This window comes from Zalophus californianus, chromosome 15 (assembly GCF_009762305.2).
Source record: "Zalophus californianus isolate mZalCal1 chromosome 15, mZalCal1.pri.v2, whole genome shotgun sequence".
Taxonomy (NCBI): Eukaryota; Metazoa; Chordata; class Mammalia; order Carnivora; family Otariidae; genus Zalophus; species Zalophus californianus.
Window position 1 is genome coordinate 82,535,654 of NC_045609.1, and position 25,200 is coordinate 82,560,853.

The 25,200-nt window shown below is 45.7% G+C and overlaps 1 protein-coding gene across 5 annotated transcripts in view; it reads right to left on the reverse strand.

Moving 5' to 3' along the window:
• ADAM12 (ADAM metallopeptidase domain 12) overlaps positions 1–25,200 on the reverse strand; it is a 357,064-nt gene that overhangs the window by 141,030 nt on the left and 190,834 nt on the right. For all 5 annotated transcript variants that reach the window (XM_027596330.2, XM_027596333.2, XM_027596331.2 and 2 more), the window contains one exon: positions 11,145–11,223. In XM_027596330.2, coding sequence (XP_027452131.2) covers positions 11,145–11,223 — 79 coding nt within the window. The remainder of the gene's footprint in view (positions 1–11,144; positions 11,224–25,200) is intronic.

Genomic DNA, 25,200 nt, shown 5'->3' on the forward strand with positions numbered 1-25,200 from the left:
GCATGTGGAGCAGGGCCCGCTCTGGGGTCTCCAGGCGAGGGCTCGCCACCATATCCGAGAGCCAGCTCGCCTCCCGTCGACTGATGCTAGAAGGCAGGAATCCATCAGACCTCACGGACTCACAAACACCTGGCCCGTTGGGTGTGGAGGGGAGTACACCAGCGAGAGACACAGCAGGCATCCATCCTGCCCGGGGGGCAGCTACTGATCCTGTTGTTTTCCCTGGCAAACGTTCTCAAAGCATCCCCTTCCACAGCCTCAAGAGTGTCAGCTGCTGTCCCTTTTTATCACACCCGTGTCTGTAGAGGCGTCTCTGAACAAGACACTGTCCCGTTAGCACGTCGACGCTGCCTGTTCTGCTGATCCAATACATTCTATTTCTACCTAGAAAACAGTCCCAAACATGCATAACCACAAAATTACATCTTTTCCTTTACAAAAACCTCTAACCATGTATTTTATATACTTATTACTTAATCTAATGCATTTCCCCACTCCAGTAAAATAAGTTTTCCCTCCGTTTAATACTATCAATCAAATGTAATGGTGGATGAGAGGGAGATGGAATGAGAACCCTTGAGCTCGAGAAGAGGAGCCCTCCGCTCTCTGCCACATGGGAAGTAAAATACGAATTCTGTTATCCAACTCTCAGCGGACTAGAAAGAAAGGAATTTTATCTGCTAAATTGCTAACAAAAATGGCCTGACCTTGTGATTCAAAAGGACTGGGAGCAGACAAAGTCTGTTAGGGAATATGCTGAGTGAAAATTATTTTCAATGCCTCTCTTCCTTGGGAAGTTTATGGCCACCTCCTTCCTACCCCCAGCTGCACCATATGTGATGTGCCAAACCGCCTTGATTTAGTATTTGAATCACACAGTGTTCTAGCTAGAAGGAAGCTTCAGGCCATCTGAGGCCAACCTTCCTCTTTCAGGCAACCCCCTTCCCGAGCAGATATGGAAACTGAGGCCCTGACTGGTTAAGTGGCTATCGAAGGCCACAGAGTTGGTCAGTGGGCTAACATTTAGGGGGGACTCACATTTAGGCCTCTCGACTCCAGGCCAGACGGCTTCTCTCTGTGTCCTGCTGCTATGAGCATGTGACCTCACGGATCTCTCTTTTTCGAAAGAAAAGCTATCACCTAAAATCCAAACTTGGACGGAACGCCTTCTCAAGCACAACAGAGCCTATCCCGGTGCCACTCAGGAAACCGTGGGAAAGTGATTTCCAAACCCACAGAGAGCCCTGCAGATAGAAGGCGTACGAGCGTGAGTGAGTGCGTGTGGGTCTGCATGGAAGCGTGTGCACGTGTGTGGGAGCATGTGTGTGTGCATGCGTGCACCTGCATGTGTCCGTGTGAGCTACGGGCCCGCATGCATAGGTCAGCATGACCGTAGTCTAGGTCGTGTTCCCTTGTATGTAACATCAGGCCCCCACACACCACACGGTTTGCTTGAGACTAAAACATGGTGGTGCATTCGAGCAAAGGGAAAAGTAATTTGGCAGCCGTGTGTTTCTCTGGTTGGGCTACATGACGCTCAGCCTTGAGGGTGTGTAGGACAGGATGGCTGAGAAGTTCAGTCACCACACCCATACCCCCAGGACTATCTTTGCTCTCAGCTCTAACAAGAACCATGTCTGGTTAAGCAACTATAAAGGACGAACCTCAGGGGCCATTCACATCATTTCGCTGTGGTGGAATTCTGCATCAGGGAACACATGCTTAAGAAATCATGTTCACGTTCCTCGGGACCTCCCAGCAAACAGGATGTCTGCAAAACTGAGAGTGCTTGATGGATCCCGAGTCGAAAGTCTTGGAATTGGAGACGTAGAGTCTCAGTTTTTCATCTGTGAAATGGGAGTGACCCTGATTGCCTAGGGTTTCAGGGATCAAATAAACATTACACAAGGAGAGTTTGTGACATGTAAGGCACCGCCATAGATCTCGAATATGAAAATATGTATTTTAAACCCATTGTGCCATAAACTCAACTTTCTTTTGTGCCAAACCCTAGCTCCGTGTGTTTTTGCTGAATGAATGAATGTTTGAGAACAATGGACACACTGGAGAGAAGGGGGTTGATCTTCTTATACTCCTGCCTGGGTTCCTAACTCCCAGCTCCAAATCCGCTTGCATGCTGTGTGGGACTTTGCAGAACTGTGAACACGAGCAGGAGGGGCCTGGAGGGAGCCAGGTCAGAAGAGCAGATGGGCCAGTTGCCATTTCACCAGGACACACGCTCCTTAAGAACGCTGCGCTCAGCACAGCGCATCACCCCCTTTCCTGGCCGCGGCCCACCTTGTCACCTGCTATCCTAATATAGGGGGACTTCCAAAGCAATGTACGGTCCTGGGTGGCTACGAATTGTTGTAGGCAGTGGCTACAGCTGGCTCGCTTTTCTAAAGCCCTGACTGTGTGCCAGGTTCAAGGGTCTGTTTCATGTTCACATTCGTGGCTGGTTAAGTGCTTCGGCTGGGATTTGAACCTGGGCAGTCTGCCTCCCTGGCTTGTGATCCTGCCTCCAGACAGAAGGCCTCACTCAGAGCCTTCCCTTTCCAACAATTTGGAAAAAGGAAGTCACCCAAACCTGGGGTTCCTCTGGGAACTCATTCCAGATTCCATGTGGGTTTGGTGCTTCCATTGTTTGGCTCCTAAGGTATCCTTTATGTGGGTCCGTCGTGTTGTTTGTAGTCAGACGGCATGCTCCCCGAGGACAGGGCCCGTGTCCTGCTCCCTTCTGTAAACCGCTACAAAGCACGGCACCGTTACTGATCTGCATTCCGTTGGGCTTCGGAACGATGCGCTCAGCAAATCCCCAGAGGGCCATTCGGGCTTCCTTTCCATGCTCCAGGACTGAAGATGAGCAGAACACCCTGTGCACTCCCCCAGAAGCATGTGCTGGGTGTCTCCTTGCAGATGAATGCGAGTCCATTCCCTAATCCAGCCTGCTACAGTTTTCTAGACTAATTCCATTAACTACAGACACCACAGCCAGGAACATGTAAGAGACCCTTCCATGTTCTGTTCCAAGTGAGTCAGAGGCAGGATCACAGTGGCCAGGAGCTCTGATTCTAGAGTCTGGCTACATGGGTTTGAATCCTTATCAGCTGTGGGTTTGATCTAGTGATTTACTCCTGCTACATCTCAGATTCCTTGTCTGGGCAGAAAAATAGCAAACACTGATTTATTGGGAGGATCAAACAACCAAATATCTGAAAAGCACTTTACATCATGCCTTGCATATTGCTGAGGCTGACATACTGGACACCCAGCACACATTTGTTGTTGGGCGAGCATCTGCATGAATGACGCACGTACGAAAAGGAGGTATGGAACCACTGGGGAATGTGCACACTGGTCTAAGAATAAGGGGGCACTGGGGAAGCTACTGATGATTTAGGAGGATCAGAATAAGTGCAACAGGGAACGGCACACCTAGAAAGATGTTCTGGAAGGACTGCTGAGGCAGGAACAGGGGTTGGATTGAACCTAGGTGAGACTGGAGATGGGGAGAAAAGGTTAGGTGGCTGCGACATCTGGCTGGGCAGAAGGCAGGGCCTGTGCCAGAAACCACAGAAGGGTCCGTGGACTAGGAAGGGTGGAAGATGCAGTGGAGTGGGGGCACCATGGGATACAGTCAGTGCGTCAGTCGGTGGAAGAACAGGGCAGCCTTCTGGGAAGAGTACACGGATTGCATGAGTGTAGAGTACAGTGAAGGCAGGGAAATTAAAGCCATTTTAAAGCATTTCTTAAGAGTCTGATAACAAGCCTTGCTCACACCTGCTACACTTACGGGATGTGAATGACCTGTGACTTCCCTCCTATATCCAGAGTCATCTTTTCATATGTTTCTGATGCTTTCTAACTGTCGAGGAATGAGGTTGACTCCCTAATATCCACTTGCCCTGATGTGTTTCGTCCAAGTCAACTGCAGAGATTTGACTCTTTTGTTTTGTTTTGTTTTTTAAGAAAGGGAGAGAGAGTTGGGGGAAGGGGCAGAGGAAGAGGGAGAGAGAGAATCTCAAGTAGACTCTGTGCTGAGCACAGAGCCCAACACGGAGCTCGTTCCAACAACCCTGAGTTCATGACCTGAGCCAAAGTCAAGAGTCAGACACTTAACTGACTGAGCCACCCAGGTACCCCTCGACTCCTTTTCGATAGGAAACATTTACCAGGGAGATGGATGGGATGTCACCCAAACAGTGCTTTTGATCAAAATATTGGATTTCACACCTATCTGAGGTCCGGCCTCAGTTAACACTGACTGGTCTCCTATTCGCACCTGCCAAGCAAATATTTTCATAAGTTTTTCCAAAAGAAACACATACAACAAATGGAATTTTCTGGGCACAGCTCACACATCTAAGGTCAGACATTTCCCTTCTCCCATCTCCTGGCCCTGGCCTCAGCAGCCATGTCTTCTCCCCTGGGCTGTAGGCTTTTCCAGAAGAGCCAGCTGCCTGATCTTGCCGAATCCCTGCTCTTGCTTTCTCTGATTACTCTTGGTGCTGCCACCAGTGGGTCTTTCAAAGCCTAGGGATCATGACACCCGAGGCTGAGACCTCTTACGCCTTCCCAGTGTTCCTCCATGACAACCACATGTATCACCATGGCCTCCAAGGCCTCCACACTCCGGCCCCTGTCAACTTTTAAACACTCCCCTGCCTGCAAGTAAAGCTCAGCATCAGCCCAGAATGTCCTTCCCTCACCCGTCCCCTGGTTCATGTCTCCTCAACCTTCAGATTTCGGTTCACATGCTCCTTCCTCCACGAAGACTTCCATGATCCCTTAGACCAGATTAGGCCCCTCAACCTTCCCTTCAACACATTTATCACAGATTTTTATTAGGTGTGAGATTCTTGGAAAAATGTCAGTCTCCTCCTTCTGGCCCCACGTAGGCCCCCTTGTCTATATTCAACCCCTGTGATACCCTCGGTGGCGGCCACAGGGCCTTGGCAGTGTGGAGGCGCTCAGTTAGCACACGGGCAGCAGATGGGTGCCTTCCCACCGAGCGCGAACAACGCTCGGGAGGGGTTCTGGAGCGTTATTCTGGCCTCTCCCAGAGTTTGGGTTCTGAGATGCAAATAGCACAAATGTCATGTGCGTTGTCTCCCACAGGCCTTATTAAAAGTAAGAATATAAAACATAATCTCCCCTCAGATGTGGCCAGCAAAGGATAAAACCACAAATATTTCAGCCTGTCAGGACAATGGAGAGATAAAAGACAAGTGATTAATTCCAAAATTAAAATCAGCCACTACTCAGCCTGTCAACCAGCTTATGCTGATGGGTGAGAGATGAAATTTTAAAAAAGAGGGTACTATAGCCAAAAGTGGTTCTTATTTTTATGTAATCTTAAATTTAGGAAAATCCATTGTGTGCTGACTTCAGGGGATAAGAAGATGAGTCAGCACATTTCTTTTTTGTTCTCCAGCCTGATTTAATAAAAACAAAACCCCCAAAGCTTTGTCTGTCTCCTCACCATGAAAGACAAGAAGAGGTCATGGACTCCACTCAAGGGGTTTCTGTTGGAAGGACCGGCTGTCTAGGGCTGTGGGTTCTCTTCAGTGGGGAAGACTGTTCACTCCTTACCTTTATAGTAACATGGCTGAAGGCTCAGAACGGGAGCAAAGGAAGGGGACAATGTCGATGCTGGATTACAAGACATGTCATTCTCTTTATAATTGTATGAGCGATATGTGCTTGCTGATTTTGGAGGTTTGGAGGTGCCAGTTAATTTATCCTCCAGTTGCTTCACCTACAAGAACTAGATTCAGAGTCAGATGAAAATCAAAAAACACTTTCATGCTTAATTACCTGCAAAAAAAGGGGCTTCTGGTATATTGGTGTTAGAGGCTACAACTTAGGCCTGGGTGGAACTGAAGCATTGTACGATTTCCAACCTTCATGCCTACCACTCCGTTCTTGCTAGCCAAGCCTTGGGGCTCATCTCAGGGAAGCTGGGGCTGCAGAACCCTATTGCTGAGAATACTCCATGGAGGGAGCGGGCAAGCCTCAGCCACCACTGACTGAGGGAGGACAGCACGCCTAGACTCATGGCCCTTCCAGGCATGGGCTCTCCCTGCTCCCCAGTGAACAAGGACCAGGGTTGTCAGGCCTGCTTGCTCCCACCTCTTGTCCCTATAAAAGACACTTCCATGCAGAGGAGTGAGGGATGAGTAGAGGGATGGAGTAGACATTTGCCTGTCTATACACTCACCTTGTAGAGAAACGGGAAGAAAGAAAACATAATCCTCCCACTCGCCATGTACACACAAAAATCACAGAAAATAGAAAAAAATCCAGAGTCTCCCCACACAGAGATGGCCACTGTTAGCACTCTGGCGCGCTACCATGTGGCTAGTCTCTAAGACGGCTACCTTTGTAGCCTACAGCCCGCACCGTCTGAGTCCCTAATCCTCTGTCTCTTCTTCTCTCTTATCATATTTGTCTTCCCAAATGAGGAAGAAAGGAAAAAAAAATTGCCTAAGAAAAGGGAAATTAGTAAGGGAGGTCGAAACCACAACCACAAAACTGGTGGAATAACTTTGGGAGCATATCTTACACATTCTGGGTGTGTGCATGCTAGAAGAGTGCCACTCACCCTCACATATGATGGGTAATGGAGGACTCAAGCCTACTGTCACTGCATTGCTCAGATCTCTTTTTTCTGTTTCTATTTGGAACAGCAATTACACTGTGAAGACAGCCTTAGTGATAACTATAAAGCATATATTAAATGAGAGCATCCTAGGAGAACAAAGAGAAAAAACCAGAAAGTCAAGTGTGAAATGATGGCGCCAATGATTGGATCTGAGGTCGATCATCAGATCTTCAATTTTTACCTCCATCTTTCCCCTGGACTCCAGATGCATATACCCGGCTGCCTACTGAACACCTACGCTTGGCTATCCCACTACAGACTCAGGGGGGACAAACCTCCCCTCTGCCTTCCGAAGCCAACAACTGCTCCTTAATGGTGCCAGTGAGAACACACGGCCCGCTGACCGCCTAGGCAGAAGGGACTGAGCACTGTGGGCGACACCCCCCCCTCATCCACCGTCACCGGATCTTGTCTCTTCTGCCTCTTCAAGTTTTCTTTACTCTGCCCAGTTCCATCCATTGCAAGGCTACTTCTGTGGGCAAAATCTTCGTCAACTACATTAGGTCCCTAACAGGTTTTCTCGCCTCTGGTCTATCAGCGATTCCGCCAACCTGCCATTCCCCACCCATAAGAGCTCTTATGATCTACATGGTAAATACTTTGGATTATGTTAGAAGAAATGCTATCAGTTACAATAATACTTTTCATCTAGAGATACGAATACATTAAATGACATTATTAGATATACTGATGTTGAACTATTTTTGCGTTCCTCAAAAATGTACCATTTGGTCACAAAGTAGCTTTAAAAATATGTGCTGGATATGATCTGTAAATATTTTATTTAGGATTTTTGCAACTCTGTTCATAATTGAAACTAGTCTATAATATTCATGTTGTGGATGTTCTTTTTCTGATTTTTATAGTTCCTCTCTCCTCCTTAAAAAAAGAATTCTCAGGGGCTATTTGTTCTTTATAGGTTTGGCAAAAGTTACCTGATAAAATATTTGGGTTTGATATTATTTTGCGGGGGGGGATTTAAAAAACACTATTTTTGATTTAATTTATTTATATAGTTATATTTACATTTTTGTTTCACCTTGAACAGCGTCAAGAATCTACATTTTTAAGAAAATGGTTAGTAATGTTGATAGCATCCCTGTGATTCTCAAAATCTCTGTACGGCAATAGTTATGCCTGTCTTTTTGTGTTCTTAATACCATCGCTCGGAAATTCTTCTTTCTTCGTGATTAGATTTGTTTTTTATTCATTTTACTAATATTTTCAAAGAACCATCTTTTGGTTTGATTCTCTCAATTTTTTTTGGTCTTCCTTTTCACTAATTTCAGCTCATCTTTTAAAATCTTCATTTCTGAGAGACGTATATTTAAATCTCCCTCTCTGGTTGTGGATTTGTCAGTTTATTTTAATTCTTTTGATTATTGCTTCACAGGTTTTGAGGCTATTTTACTGGTACACACACAGGTTCACAGTTATTTTACCATTCTTTTGAATTGTTCCTTTTATCATTAAGTAATCAACCCTTTTATCCATAATAATGCCTTTTCTCTTTGCCTTAAGATCTAGCTCGTCTGATATTAATGCTACGACAGCAGCTTTCTTTAGGTTAATATTTGTCTACTATATATTTGCTACTCCTTTCACAATCATTTTGTATTTTGAGTGTGACTCTTGTAAAAATTATGTAGCTGGATTTTAAGTTCTAAGCAGATACTCTGTTTTTACTTTAACAAACAGATTCAATCTATTTACAAGTAATTAGATTACTATGTTGACCCATTTTTATGTAATTATTTTGTGTTTTATATTTACTCTGCTTTTCAAATCCTTTTCCTTCTTTCCTGTCCTCTACTGAGCTGATACACTATTTTTGTTCACCATCGATTATTTGGAATTATATGTTCTGCTTTTCTATTCTTTTAAGGGTTATACTTAAATTGGCACGATATTTATCAAAAGCTAAAGTTAATCTGTATCTGTATTATTCTCAAGTACAATACAAATTCTTAAATTGTTCTAAATCTATTGGCTCATCTTGTCTTAAAACATCCAAATTTAGTCATTATTGTTGTAATTATTATTTTAAATAGCTTACTTAAATTTATTCACACGCAATTATTTTGCTTACTATTGCCTCTGATGTCCTACCCTTGCCTCTTGTGTTCCATTTCTTTCTTCCTGCAATAGCCCCTTTGGTAGATACTCTGTTAGAATTTGAGAATAGTAAATTCTCTTGTCTTTGTGTGCAAATGTATTTTACTATTATTTTTGTAATTTTCCATTGGTTTTCTGAAACTTTAATTTTGTAGTTGCTGACAAGAAGTCTGTTGGTTTGCTTGTCATTTTGTACAAATTGTCTCTTTTTATCTCAGGTGGTTTTACGATTTCATCCTTGGTGGTCTGCAGTTTTACTACAAGCCGTCCTGGAGAATTTATTGTTATTCTTCCTGCTTGGGGTGCATGTCTTTCTTCAATTCCGGGACATTCTCATCACACTCTGTTTAAACATTGCTTCTTTTCTATTTTCTTTCTTTCTGTATCTTCACTCTGGAATTTCTTTTTTTAAAAAATAGGTTTTATTTATTTATTTATTTTAGAGAGAGAGAGAGAGTGCACGAGTAGGGGGAGGGGCAGAGGGAGAGAGAGAATCTCAAGCAGACTCCGCGCTGAGCACGGAGCCTGATGCAGGGCTCAATATCGTGACCCCAAGATCACGGCCTAAGCCGAAATCAAGAGTCAGACGCTCCACTAACTGAGCCACCCAAGTGCCCCTTCACTCTGGAACTTCTATTACCTCTATTCTGTTGTCTTTAAAATATTTACAATTTTGTCTGATTTTTCTATTATCTTGCATTCCCAGAGGTGCTGGTTCTCTTGTTATTCTTGTCCACCAATGCTCACTTATAATGCTTTTCTCACTGTGTGTTTTGTAATTTTGATTTGGGACTCATCAGTATTCTTCGTTTTTGGCATGGACATCTTGTGATCTGAGCCGTAGAAATATCTCTACAGAACTATTTTGGGTTGGCTTCAGCCCAGGGGACCCAGGGTTGCTGATTTGGGACCAGTCAGGCTGTGACTGGTCCCAATATATTTTTGAGGTCAATCTACTGACTGGGAATTACATTTCTATACGATTAGAAATTTAGACACTAGTCCACCCCACTGCAAACATATGCTTATAAGGCTAGATGGGGTTTCAATTTCTCCATTTTTTATGAGAGCTTTCTTCAGTCCAGGATACCTTGAGACAATTCTCTTCATTGTCCCTTCTCTGGACTAGAGTTTTTCTTGTCCCTTTTTCACAGAGGAGGCAGCTCTCTGGGGGCCCAGTTTTTGTGGACTCTCAGTTGTAGGTGACCCCTTCTCTTGCCCCAAATCCCAAGCACCAGGTAGCCCTTTGAGGTCCCATGACCCCCAACTCACCAGCCTACTGCTCTGAGCTTACATCCCCTCTTTGTTGCTGCCTCCGGGGATTTCCTGGACTCTCTTTTAAGCTTGACCAGGCATTAACAAAAGTTCATAGACGGTTATATTTTTTCCAGGACTTCTATGTGCTTTCTTCAGGCTGGAAGATCAGTCTGAGGTCATTCCACCAAATAAATTGCTATGAGTCTGAAGGTATAAATTTGTACTTGCCACATGCCAAACACGTGATAAAGAAAACCAGCATTGGCATAGTTCACAGTAGGGAGAGATCCCTGCTGTTACGCACAGCTGCTTGAGAACACTTCAGCTATAAATGTAAAGCCTTCCTCTAAGCTAATTCTTTTTAAAACAAATATCCACAGCTTTTCTTTTTTTTAAAGTAATTTTCCTAGTCCTCAGAGGGCAGCAACTCTCTTTAAATCCCTATATTCACACACACAGGCTGAGCACAGAGGGTACCCAGTAAGCACTTGTTAAAGGATCAGATAAAATTAGCATCTTGTCCAAGTTACATATAAAACTTCAAATACCAGGAAAGCTAAAAGGTGATAAAGGTCATATTATAGTAACAACCACAATATAGAACTATACTATTTATGGTGGATTTATCATTTATATAAATAAGCGGCTTATACATTTATTTATGGTGGGTACACTTATTATAGGTAGGTTGCATTTCTAATAAGTGGGATACATTTATAGGTTCACCAGAATCAGGTTTCCTTTGAATTTCTTTAAGATACTTAAAGTGTAACACAGCTAAGTTCAGCCCAGGGATGACTGCTTTCCAAGCCATCTTGAACTTTTGCTACGTTTTCTAGAAAGGATTTGCCTAACTGAGCATCCACTAGTGATTGGAAGGTGGTTTCAAGGTCAGCCATACCTCCAAGGCCTGTCCTGACACAAAGCTGGCCAAGGCCAAGTTTTCCGGGAGCTGGGATGCAATGCCCAAATCCTGAGTGATGCACAGGCTCTTCATGGGATCTAAGTGAAGAATCTGGGCGTGTGACTTTGCTAGGATAAAACAGCTGCAAAGTGCAAGCCCAGATTTGATAGCACAGGATCACGGGGGTCTTGTTGCAGGACTTACCGTGTGATTTCGACTGAGGGAGATATCAGTGCCATCTTGCAGATAATGAGTTTCTGTGAAACTGCTAGCAATGAGACCTCTGTGGAAAAACAGAAAATACACAAAAGAAAGATGAGTGTAACATCGTACTGATAGGTTGCTTGTGAGTTTCTAGGCCACTGGGCAGCCAGCATCTGACCCATCCTTATTTTACAGATGACCCAATAAGGCTCCCAAAGGACCTTCCACCCTATTCAAGAAGGAGGTGGGAGGAGACCCAGGCAGGTGGGATGGGATTCAGACACATGTGCTTCCAACAACAGCGCCCACATTACACGTGGAGCGTTCCCTCTCTCTCCCCTCATTCCTCCAACACACTCCCAGGTGTGTGCACACCCAGCAACACAGGCACGCAAGTGCACATGCACGCTGGAACATGCACAGAACACACACTCTTCTGCAAATTGCATGTGCAGGTTTCTAGGTTGGGAGAATTACCTGCCTGGCTGTCACTAGGCTCTCCCCTCTAGAATCAATGGTGGCACCACCTACTGGGAAAATAATTCTGGGTCCACAATATTGCCCCTGCTGATATTTGCTTGGGTGAGAGAAGCAGCTATTGATACGGAAATGTCAAAGAAGAGCTCAGAACAACAATGAAATGTTCAAAGCAGTGCTACAGGAGGTGAGGAAAAATGATTTCGGATATATTGCAATATCAAATTGTTAAGATAACTTGAAGGGGAGGGGAGAAGCCCTCTTTATCCTAACTAAAATTGTATGTGGTCCACTAGATCTTCATGGATGAGAGTCCAGCATGAGCTTCTTTACGCTTTAAATTATTTAGCCATTTCTTTTGTAATATGCGCTATTTTATTCTTTTTCAACAGAACTATGACAGATAGTTCCTGTGCTCTTACTACATGCGAGGTGCTGTGCTAGCTGTGAGGGTACATAGTTAAATAAGGACACTGCAGCCTGGTAGGGCGACAGAGGAAACCCCAGCCAGTGTGCGGAGGGCTGCCACAGAGGTAGGCACAGTCTCACTGGGCGGATGGAACATGGTAGGTGGGACGTTGCGGAAGGAGAAGGCTCCACACAGGGAGCTTGCCCCTGGAGCAGCAGTTGGCCAGACAAAGGAGGGGTGGGAGCAGAAGGGAATTCAAGGCAGAAGATGGCAAGGCCAGGAGACTTAAGGTCTGAAATCTGGGGAGCTGGGTGGGTGCAAGACAGGGAAGGGTCCCTGTGCATGGAGCCTGGGTTGTATCTGCCTGGGCAATGAGGAGTTGAGATCTGTCTTTAAATACTGGACTTTGCAGGAGGTACAGTGCCTGCCAATGAGGCTGTCGGCCCCCCCCAACCCCAGCCTTCAGAGAATGCGCTTCACACTGTTGGATGTGCTGGGGGTCGCTCGGCTTCCAGTCCAGAGATAAACCCGGGATCCAAGCGAGCCCGTCAGAAATCTTCCCTACAGCGTGCGGTGAGCTGGGACCTCTGGGAAGAAGTCTTATCTCCTTGTTCTCAGAGCTCCAAAAATATGCTCACTGGGCTTCCCTCAGCCTGGTCCCTTGCTTTCCAAGGATGCTGCCCAGGGGACCAAGCCATCACTTGGCTCTGGCAGTGGGGAGAAAGGGGGGGCTTTCCAGGTGTGCGGGGGACCCACTTTACGTCTCCTCTTCCCCAATAAACCCCTCTCTTTGGCTTCAGTTGGCTTGAGTTGGGTTTTGCAACCAGAGCGCTGACAAACAGGGAAGAGACATAAGTGGGAAGTTTTGGACGAAACAGGTAGGAATATTTTCCTTACAGTCCATCTCTCCAGTTTCTCTCCTAGCCACGCCCAGAACTGAAAGCAGCCTCCCTGTTTTACATGGATTTCGGTATATTTAGGATATGCCTGGCTTAAATCAGTTAGACCCATACAGTGGTCTGACTTGTGCTCTGCTTGCCAGCGAATGTTGGAGAAGGGTGTGCCAAAGACATAAAACAGACGATCCCTCACACTCACCGACAAAGGTACGTGGGTCCTCCTGCACCGCCCCCCCCCCAATCTGTACAGATCATGCTGGGGGAGGTTAACCTCCCTGTTGCTTTTGGTCTCAAATCCTCATCTTGTAAGTACCCCTCCTGTGAGCTGTCAGATGACCCTCTGGACAGGCCCACTGCCAGGGAGACTGCAGCCCTGCTGGGGTGGGCAGGGGCAGGTGGGGGAGGTGTGGGAGGCTGGTGACCTTGACCAGGATAGCTACAGGGGAGGCCAAGGAGATGGGGACAGAAAAGGTCAAGGAAGCTTTCCAGAGGGTGGCTCTGAAGGGAAGCAGAGAGATGGGGTGTGAGGTCAAGAGGCAGGGGCTTGAGGGAAGAGGGTCATCCAGAGGGACAGGCTGGAGAAACGGGGACAGAGGGGGCTGGGTCAGAGCTGCACAGAAGCCTGCGGGAAGATGCACGGAGCAGAGTGGGCGGTGAGGAGGAGCCAGGAGCTACGGCCTGCGTGGGGCAGGGCCTGTAACAACCTCCGCGCGCCGTGCTCCTGGGGAAGCAGGGGCTGGGTCGGCTCCAAGATCACAGAGAGAGGAGAAAAAGAAAAATGTAATATAATTCAAGTTACAATATTATTACTTCTATTATTTACTGCTTGCTCATAATTTTATGATTTTGCTTACACTTTGTTAATACCTTAGTAATTCCACTCTTGACAGTACTAGATTCTTATTTTGAAGGAACCTAATACTAAGAGGAGTTAACACACACAGGAATTTGTAGAGAGGTAACTTATAATACAAAGAGATATCATTTTAAGGCCTTCTGACCAAAAGCTAGTTTGAATGGATGTCCGAGAAGAAGACTCACTTCATGTAAGAGACACATGGAAAATCTTCTAGGAAAGCCAGGAATTGGAGAAGATGAAGTTTTGGTAGACAGCAGTCAGCAAACTTGTGGACAAGAGGAATTTTGGGGTATACCAGCAGAAAGATTAACTGTAATGCTTTAAAATGTGACTCTGTACAGTAATACAAAGACCCATGAATACCTCAGCCTTTAAAAACCTACTGCTTTATTGCACTACTAGGTATTTATCCAAAGGATACAAACGTAGTGATTCGAAGGGACACCTGTACCCCAGTGTTTATAGCAGCAATGTCCACAATAGCCGAACTGTGGAGAGAGCCCAGATGTCCATCAACAGATGCATGGATAAAGAAGATGTGGCAGATATATTCAATGGAATATTACGCAGCCATCAAAAAGAATGAAATCTTGCCATTTGCAATGATGTGGATGGAACTAGAGGGTTTTATGCTAAGGGAAATAAGTCAGTCAGAGAAAGACAAATACCATATGATTTCACTCCTATGTGGAATTTAAGAAACAAAACAGAGGAACATAGAGGAAGGGATGGAAAAAAAATAAGATGAAAACAGAGAGGGAGGCAAATCATAAGGGGCGCTGAACTCTAGGGAACAAACTGAGGGTTGCTCGAGGGGAGGGGGTGGGGGGATGGGGTAACCGGGTGATGGGCATTAAGGAGGGCACACGATGGACTGAGCACTGGGTGTTATAGGCAACTGATGAATCACTAAATTGTACTCCTGAAACTACTAATACTATGTTAACTAAATTGAATTTAAATAAAGAATTAAAAAAAAAACCCTTACTGCTTTTCCCTTGTTGTCTTGATGTCACTTAAACAGAAACACCATCTCAGTCATACTCTGAGCTCTAAAGAATTCTTAAGCATCACTGCAGTTTCCTTTGTTGAAAGAAGGGGAGGCTGGCTGCTGAGTAAAGCCCCAGCTTGTCCCCTGAAGCTAAGACATGGATGACACTCCTTTTTGAGTTTTTCTCATAGAATCTGGGAAAGAAGTGGCCTTGAGCACAGGTGCAGGGACAGCACCGCGGGTGTTAACCTTCTCAAAGGGAGGGAGGCGTACAGTTAGCACAGATGCCCAGGCTCCGCGGGCGTGGCCAGCACCCTGAGCTCAGAGGGGCTGGGCAGGCTCGTGCCTCAGTTTCCCACAAGGAGTTGGGATAGGAGATGGAGGACAGACAGCTGGCATGGCCCCTGGGGCCCCTCTGCAGCGCTCAAGCCAGGGGTCTGTGCTTCCACATGGGGCTCCGGGAATTGGGGGTCCATGGGCCACACCCGGCACAACAGGACCCGTCCCACTCTGTGCTGACCCCCTCCCGGTGCCAGACGGCCCCCCTCACGTCTCCCTTGGGCTGCGAGGCGCTGAGGGCAGTGAAGGGCCTGTCCAGACCCCACTTTGGGATCACGCACTCCCCTGCTTAAAGCCCCAAATGACTTCCCACTGCATGGGGAGGCCTTCCATGCTCTCCAGGTGCTCACAACCTTACCCTCCCAACACTCCGTGACTGCTAGTGACTCTGCTACCCCAGCCAACACTGCCTCCTGGCACGTTCTAGAACATTTCACACCCTCTCCCACTTGGAGCCTTTGCATTTACCCTGCCCTGTGCCTGGAACATCCTCCACACGATTTTTCGTGGGGCTGGCTCAGTTTCATCTTTCAGGTATTAGTTAAATGTCTTTGCAGAGGGTCCTTTCCTGATCATCTTCCCAGAAGTGGCCTCCATCACCGCCACTCCCCATATCACAGAACCCCTTTGGGTTCCTTACTTGTCTATAACTTCCTAAGATTCTAAGCCACAGGAGGGCCCTTTGCCCAGTCCAGGCCCTGCGCCAAGCCCTTTATACGCATCTCATTGAATCCTGATAGTGCCTACTATCTGGCTCTGTGGGTTAGGTGCCATTTTTATCCCAGTTTAAACAAGGAAACAGATACCGGGGGGTTAAGTGACCCAGCCAGGCCCACCCCATCCGTGGCAGCGCATGAGCGGTTTTGGTGTAGAACCTGTGCTCTTAACCACTGTGTGCCTCTGTCTTTACAGGCTGCTCAGGGGCTGTTGTACTGAGTGTCTGCAGCAGGTGCTGTGCTAAAGGGCTGGAGAAGCATGTGTCAAGGGGAAAAACACATGGGCGGATGGACGGATGAGTGACTGAACGTCAGGAGGATGCTGCAGGCATAGTCTTTCTGTCGAGGGCTATCCCCTCCCAACGCAGGTATCCCATGTTTCATGTCTTTCTTAGGGATCACGACTTGCTGAGGAACCACGGTTGAAACAGAGAATGTGCTCACTTGAGGCTTTCTAGGATGTGTGTCTAATTTAAAAGGGCTAGAAGTCAAAGGTCCCTTGGGAAAACAGAGGGGCAGTCGGACAATGGCCATATTGGAAATGCAATAGCAATGGGCCCATTTCCTTTAGATTTCCCCAGGGAGAAAATCCAATTAGATGGATGCCCTGTGTCAGCAAATGAAAACAGAAGGTGAATGCATAATTTCATGAGAACTGCTTATTAGATGAGTTGATCTAACACGGAATCCTGTTCCTCTCTACAGCAGAAAATAAAATGCCAGGAGTTGATTTTGCTATTCTCCATATGTTTTGCTATTATAAGTGACACCTCAATATTCTCTCATATAATACGTTTTGTGCTGGGCATTGGGAATAAGACACCCCCCAAACTCACCATCTGGTGAAGGAGAGACCCAGAGAGTGAGGAGAGCTCCATGATGGAGATATGCCCAAAGCACTGGGGGAGTTCAAGGAAAGGCTTCTAACCCAGAAGCCAGCCTGAGGGATGTGGTACCCAAGTGAGTCACGAAAGATGGGGAAGAAGAAATCAAGTTGAGAGGGGATGGTGATATGGGAAATGGAGAGGAATGAGGAAGAGAATATTCCAGATAGGGGTAACCACATTCTCAAATGCACAGAGTACAGGAGGAGCATGCTAGTGGGGGATGGGCACAGGAAATGTGAAGCGGTGTGGAGTTGCAGGTGTTGGGGTATAAAGTTTGTAGTAGGGAGACACACTGTTGCTCAGACAGGCAGGCTGGGGACTAATCCCACAAGCTGCAAGTGTTGCTGACCTTATTCCATGCAATGGGGAGCCATTAAACTTCGCAGTGACCTGAGTAGACACAAGCTTTGGAGCTAAAGGCCACTCTGACAGCCATGTAGATAATCCTTTGGGGGATAGAAACAGGGGCGCCTGGGTGGCTCAGTCAGTTAAGCATCCAACTCTTGATTTCAGCTCAGGTCTTGATCTCAGAGTTGTGAGTTCAAGCCCCACACTGGGCTCCACGCTGGGCATGCGGGGGTGGGGGGGGAAACCGAAAGAAACAAAGGCAGCAGGAGGCTGGTGTGAGCATCCAAACAAATGACCAGACCAATATATGAGCCTTTAGGATGGGAAATTCAGATGAGGGCACAGAATTAGGAACCTCGGTTGACAAGTGAGATGGGTAGTTCATACAGGATGGAAAGGAGACGGTACGTTCTGTCTTGGCCACGTCGAATGTCAGGGACCTGGCAGACATGCTCGTGGATATCCAGCAAGCAGCTGACTCTCTGGGTCTAAGGTTTAGAGAGTGGCTTGGAGTGAAGACAGAGATGGAGACACTCAGACAGCACATGCTTTCTTTACAGTAGAACAGGTACAATCTCAGCCTTTCCAGTCGAGCACTGTCTTTTCTAATTTCAAAGTCTTTGGGTATATCTGGCTAGAAATGATCATTTATGATTTACATTAAAACACTGTGATGTAGATAATGCTTTTCCTTATAAAATACCTTACCTTTCTGAAATGATTTGTGTATTGAAATAAAAAAAAATTACCCCCAAATTGCCTTTTTTAAGTTAGTATAGCAATGATCCCACTTTAAATTTACTATTATATAATTTAGTTCTATAGTTTGAATGAGATGGATTTCATCGAAATGACATATTTTATTCCCCAAAGCGTAGGAGAGCTGGAAGAAACACCTACTTATTTTTACTTCTGGGATCGCTTTCTCTGTCCTCCCTCCATTAACATCTCTCCCGTGTTCTGCCAGGACTCTGTTAGGGGCCTTTCCTTGCTCTGCGTTGTTTCTTAGTGACTCGGTTTCTCTTGCACTGGGTAAGGGGCAGAAACTACATCCCTAAGCTAGCAAAATGCCCAACACACCGAAGTGCTTAATAAACCGATGACAGACACAGAATCATTAGTATAGAGAAGCAACCCAGGATGGTTGGACAGAATGTGTTCAAACTAATTGGATCAATTAAAAAGAAAAGAAACGTGGCCCCAAAACGTGGTCACCGATCCTGGAGGGGGTCTGGGGTGGGGGACAGTCACATTCACTGCCTTGTTATTTCAAGAATTCTAAATGCCGTCAGGTCATCAAGACCAACCTTGACAACTTGTCACCAATTTCAATCTCAAAACTGCTTAAATGAGGGAAAAGAAAGCTTAGAGATTGGCATTAATTATTTAGAATATGAAAACTCATTGATGACATGTCAACTTTTTCCTATTATTTCTTTGAAGACTATACATATGGTTTAAGGGCTTAATTATTCTGTGCAGCATGTTCATGCAAAAGCATCACAAGACAGCTCTTGTTTGTCAATTACACTAGCAGGCACCACGGATACTCTGCAGTTAAATCGCACACGCACTCGTGATCTCTCTAGCAAAACCCATTTGGTATTCAGAGCATCCAACCAAGTTTTTTGCTGTAGATTTACTTCGCTACAGGTTATTATTCCACAAATTACCAAATCATTCATATATAAATTTGGGTAATGGTTTTCTTTACAAGCATTTGGAAATACAGCTCTGAACACGTTCTTATGAGGAATAAACCATCTGGAGCTTCAACAAAATATAACACATAATAAAAACCATAATTAAAAATCATGATCAGGATTTTCCCAGTTACTAAAATGAATATCCTTTATAAAATGATCTATTCCTCAACCAGAGCTAAATAAATACAGAGAAAAAGATCGAGAGGAAAACCAATATGTACCCAGACGGGATGCTGCACACACTGAAAGTAACTCCTAGTTTTCCGTGAAAACTCTGCAGTGGCCGGAGTCACGGGACTCCTCACGCTCATATCATTGGCTCTTCTGGGCTCTTTGATGGGGAGATCAGACAACGGAATAATTCTCTATAAAGACAGTGCATTGAGGTATGAAATAGGAGGAGGAAAAAGAAAATAAGAAAACAAACCCAAGACCTGCTGTCTTCTATGTCTCAGCTTTGCTGGAACTTCCTTCAGAGCCTCGTCCTTGCAAATAGTTATGCTTTTTGTTTTCCTTGTAGGGAAAGTCATCCTGTTAAACAAATGATGCTCTGGGTTCTTGATTTGGAGACTGAAAGCAAAGCCCTATCCCAACGACCATTTATGACTTGTCTTCACCAGCAATGCCACCTCCCTGCTGATGTTTGCTTATGGATGTCGGGCCCTGGGACACCTGGGTTTCAAGGGCACTTTCGAACTTTCTGTTGGTAGAGAGCCTGTGGTGTAGAGGCTGTTACCAGCTGCCCGGCAAGGAAGAGGGAAACGCACAGAAAGGTTAAGGGACTTGTCCAAAGCCCCACAACCAAGCCGGTGGAGACTGAACTTGGCTCTATTTGGCTCATCCTAACCACTGGTCAACCCTGCTTTGCCAGGAAAAAATGTCAGCACATGATTCTTAAGGTTTGAAAAATAAGTACCAGCAAATCATATTGTATCTTGTCCTGAAATAATTGTTTCCACCCTACAAAACGGGGCTTATGCTGTTTCTATAGCACTCCACTCAATTTAGCTACAAAATTCAAATTATTTTTGGTTATAATTTTGGTATTTGGGATCCTATTTCTAGCTGTACAACTGTAAGAACAATGAAGCATTTACATCTGACGTTCTTTTGTTATTCTCTATTTGCTAAAATACTCAAAATGATTAAGCAACTTTTCCCCCTCAGAATAAAAAAAAGTTCCCTTTCCCCAGCTCTTTCTCATTTAGTTTCACCAACTATAATAAATAAAACTGTTGAGACAGCATTTTGGAAACCGTAGGGGACAATTAAGTTCCCTGCAAAATAGTCCTTAGTGTACTGCTTCCATTTTGCCACAAATACACAGAATTTTGGATTAAATCAGGGGGCATTTACACTGAAGTATGTTATTCCCATCCCTTGGGGCTCTTCAGATGACCCCATCCATCCCCAGAGTGAATGGATTATAGGTGTCGCCAGGAACAGCTGTAGACTCGGGAGAGATGTGGATAAGGGTGGGGGGCCGTATTTGCCGGCTGCATTTTCCAGGTGAGACATAAGAGCAGGTGAATGATGAAGGGTTCCTACCGCTGCGGCTCCTCAGCTTCCTTCCACAAATAAAGATTCGTTTATTTATTCGTTATTTATTTTAGAGAGAGAGCAAGTGGGGGGTAGGGGCAGAGGGAGAGGGAGAGAGAGAATCTCGAGCAGGCTCCCCGCTCAGTGCGGAGTCTGACACGGGCCTTGATCCCAGGACCTGAGCCTCCTCCATCCTGACCTGAGCCAAAGTCAAGAGCCAGATGCTTAACTTACTGAGCCACCCCGGCGCCCCTCAAAGTCTTTTGAATGTGGGCTTATTAACTGCTCTGGGTGGTTCTTGATGGGATATGACTGTCTTCAGAGCATGAGACTTATCAAGTTTAATTAACATATTTTTTTAAAGATTTTATTTATTCATTTGTCAGAGAGAGAGAGCGCACAAGTAGGCAGAGCGCAGGTAGAGGGAGACAGAGAAGCTGGCTTCCCGCTGAGCAGAGAGCCTGATGCGGGGCTCGATCCCAGGACCCTGGGATCATGACCCAAGCCAAAGGCAGACGCTTAACCTACCGAGCCACTTGGGCGCCCCCAGTTTAATTAGCATATTTTTTAGAAAAATAGGGCTGTGAGACAGGAAAAGTTAGAAACCCAGCAACCCATTCATTCCAAAGGTAAATAAAGCCCCCTAACCACTTTTTGCAGATGGGATCGCAAGACTAGATTTTATAGGTTAGCTTACATGGTCCTCTTCAAACATTTCTGCCAACACAGGTAAAAAAAAGCTGGGTTTTTTTAAGCTTCAGAATTTTTTTCTTCCTCTGAAAAATAAGTTGGCCACAATAGCAGCATCAGTTGCTAAGATTCGTTTGAACTCCTACTAAGCAGAAGCACTTTATGTGCATTATTTTATTTAATTTTTACAACAACCCCAGTGGGCTGGTTCCTGTTTTGAGATGAGGAAACTAGGATCATATAGGGTTTCAGCGACTTGTCTAGGGTCACACAGCCAGAACTGGGCAGACAGTCTGACTTCAGAGCCCAAGATCTTATTGCTATGCTTACATTTGCCTTTACTGCTCATCTCTCTTTCGAGGGACACGATATTTAATACGCCAAATCCTGAGTCTGAAAACCATTAGAAAGAAATTGTAGTTTGGGTTGGGTGGGTCTATTTCCCATTTACTGCTACAGGTTTGAAATGAAAAGGAGCGATTAGGGGCAGTATGAGTCAGGGTTCTGTTCACCTCTAGTCTGAAGAATAATTACCTACGAGGAGCTGTTTTGTGTGTACTGGCGTAGAAAAGGTTGTCACTATCCCATACAGAAAGGTGAAAAGTTCAGTAAGGTAAGCGAATGAAGAATGAAGCCCATTCATATTTTTTAGTTGGTGCTAAACATTATCTGAAAACAGTCGAGTAGGTTTGACACCAGAAGTAAAGTCGACCTTGACCCATGTTCTAATTGCCCATCATGCCCTATGATGGCGGTGGTATTCATGGCTGCAACTCACTGAGCATCCACCCGGTCTATGATGGGGCAGGATATGTTCTAACTAGTGGCTCTTTAAATCTTTACCGGGACCATTTCATAAATGCAGAAACTGAGGCTCAGAGGTGTTGAGAAGTTTGTCCAAGGTCACAGAGGGATCGAGGAGTAATAGAGTGAGGTTGTGAGATGCTGTCACACCTTACACTCAGCCTCTGGCCATCACCTGTACATGGAAAAACACGCATGTTTCCATCTCCTCCAGCCCAGCAAAATTCTTGGTGGATTATTTTAAGGAAGGCAGGACCCAATGGCACAACCGAATAGGGTGCACAAGGGGATGAAAGCCAAGGGAAGTGCCTCCGAGTGCCGCAAGGGTTGGGGGGGGGGTCCTCCTTATTGACTTTGGAGGCCCTGTCTCCTGCCTGGTTCCTAGCTCCCAAAAGGCTTCCAGTCAATATTTGCAGGATGCTTGGGCTACTGTATTTCCAAGTAATACAAATTCAGACAAGGAGACAAATCTATCTTCAAAGTATATCGTTGGCAGCAGCACAGCCATGGTGGCTGAGGGCAAACCTGGTTCCACCTTTTTCTTCTTTGTGACCTTGGGCATAAAATTTGACCTTTGTTGTGTTAGAGTTTCCTCATCTAAAATGGGGCTAATAGGACCTACTTCATAAAGTTCTTGTGAAGATAATAGATGTTAAATGCTTATACACATGCCTGGCCCAGATTATGTGCTCAATAAATGGGAGCAATTAGTAGGATTCATAAACCCACCAGCTTCTGTCCCACTTACGCCCCATCTCCCGGATCCAAGTCACCATCTTCTCTGAACTTCTGGGACGACCTCCGCAACAGACTCCTGTTTTCAAGCCTGTTCCATCCCCAACCCTTTTCCACACAACAGCCAGAGTCAAATTTTTAAAACAAAAATCAGATCATGTCATTCTTCCACTTAAAACCCTGCACTCCCTTCTGACAAAGCCCAGAGGGCAGTTAAAATCCTGGCGCGTGCACGGGCCCCGCCTCCCTGTTCACAGGCCCAGCTCACCTCACTAAGGCTCTGGGGCCTTCCTTTGATTTCTCAAGGCCTCCACCCTTCTTATCTCGCTCTGGAACATTCTTCCCTCTTTCCCTGCCTTGGCCAGCTAAGAGTAACCCTCACCCTAAACGACATTTTCTGGAGCAGACTTCTCTGCCTGCCCCTGTCCACGTCTGGTTCTTCTCGCAGCCCCTCTTGCAGGGACCTGCCCTGTTCCTATAGTGCTCACTGCCCTTCATTGCTTATTGGCTCTGTGACTTAGGCGTACTCCATTAGGGCAGAGGCTCATCTGTCTGATTCCGTCTGTGTCTTCAGCCCTTAGGCTAGGGCCTGCAACCTAATAGTAGTCAATATATTTTTTTAAGATTTTATTTCTTTATTTGAGAGAGAGAGAGATATCAAGAGAGCTGTACATGAGCAGGGGAGAGAGGGAGAAACAGGCTCCTTGCTGAGCAGGGAGCCTGATGTGGGACTCGATCCCGGGACCCTGGGATCATGACCTGAGCCAAAGGCAGACGCTTAACTGACTGAGCCACCCAGGCGCCCCTCAGTAAACATTTTTTTGAAGGAACCTAATAATCAAGAATGAGAAAACTACATCAGAGGCATCATAGACAATACAGTCATTACTGATTTGCTGCTCTTTTAGGGTATGAGACGTTTCTTCCTACTCCCCAAAACAAAACCCTCCACCACCACCACCACAACCGCCACCAAAAACACACAAAACCTGATAGATAAGGATACTTAAGGTTCCATCACTTAGAACAGTTCTAGCCTTTTGTTCGTACTGCCGAGCAAATAAATTGCCTTTTTTTTTTTTTTTTTAAATCTTCAGAGAGCAGTTTCTCAATCTTTAGCATTAAAAAAAAGGCTAGGCAGATTTGGAACCACCAAATCAAAACACCTTTTAATCCATGGACATAGAGCTTTAAATGAAAAGTGAAATGACTCTGGTATGCACGGACCTTCCCAACACCAGCTGGTATCTGAGAGGCTGCTGGTGTGAACGGGCATCTTCCGCGGAGCCCCAGGCTGGGAGTCTGGCCACCCTGCAGGTCTGATGACCTGGTAAGCTGTTTCACAGAAAGCTGGATGTAGCTCAGCCCGTTTTCCTCACCCACACCGCTCGATGAAGAACTTTTATTAATTGGTGCTCTGAGGCAAAAGAGGGGATTTTCTTGGCCCCAGAGGAAACCAGCCAGCCAGCTCCCAGGCAGACTCGCAGACTGACCAGCTGGGCTCTCTTAAAAATTGACCCACATTGAACCAAACTCATAGAATGTGTGTTAGATCAAATTTGTTCCCTTCTGCTTACTCAAAGACAGTTCTGCTCTGCAAATTTCCATTCCATCAGTGCCAAGAGATAGATGCCACGAGTGACCTATGGCAGGGGAAAATACCCCTAGCTTCTCAAGTTTTCTCCACCAGCCACTGAACTCCTCAGACCTTCTTGCCGACACTACTAAGCAACAGACTGTGGTTCTGAAATGAATGTCTTGCTCCTTTTTTTTTAAAAGGGCCTACTGGCTGTGAACCCGGGTGTTCAGAGCCATGGTCCGGAAAAGCACACCCTCGTTCCCATGATGGCCACTGCCGTTGCCTGCTCACGTCCCTGAGGCTGAGTCACAGAGATCCCAAAAAAGCCACAGATTTCTGCCGGCACCAACAGGCACCGATGTCTGTGAGAGATCCGGTTGAAAAGAATGGGTCTTTGGGGCAGTGAAGGGCTGTAAAATGTAAAATTGTAAAATGAAACCATAAGTCCCATCTGAATTTTGGTTGCTGTGTTCTTCATAGGAAGTATTCTGTTTCCCCAACCCCCCCCCCTTTTTTTTCTTTTTAAAAGAAACCACAATAAGAAGTCCTTGTAATACCCAAGGTGAATATTTCTGATTCTCAGGAGCTGTCCTCTCAATGTTTACCTGGATTAGCAATGGGGTTTTTTTTTTTTTTTTAAATATCTGGAAGGGTTTTGCATTTTGACCTAATGCCTTCAAGAACCCCCAGGGAAGAACCAAAGAGCAGACCCCAGTGACAATGGGCCATTGATGGATTTCTCTCCAGGATAAAGGCCAAACCGATCAATATTCCCGCAGCTGGGCCTCTGAACTACTTGCCTCCTCCTCACGGGCTCTCCGGGGGTAAATGGGCACTTTTCATGGTGCCTTACTTCCTATTCAGTTCCAGCCCCCAGGTTTATGAAGAGTTTGGCTAATTCCTACAGCTAATTTTCCAGGAGCACTGAAGTGGCTGAGTCAGAACGTGGCTGGGAGTATTGGTTCCTGCCATCATTCTTACGACAGAGTGATATGATGGGAACTACCTTGTTGATTTCGTTGACTAATACCATGCAGGCAAACTATCAACCTAGGACATGACAAACAGAGATCTTTAA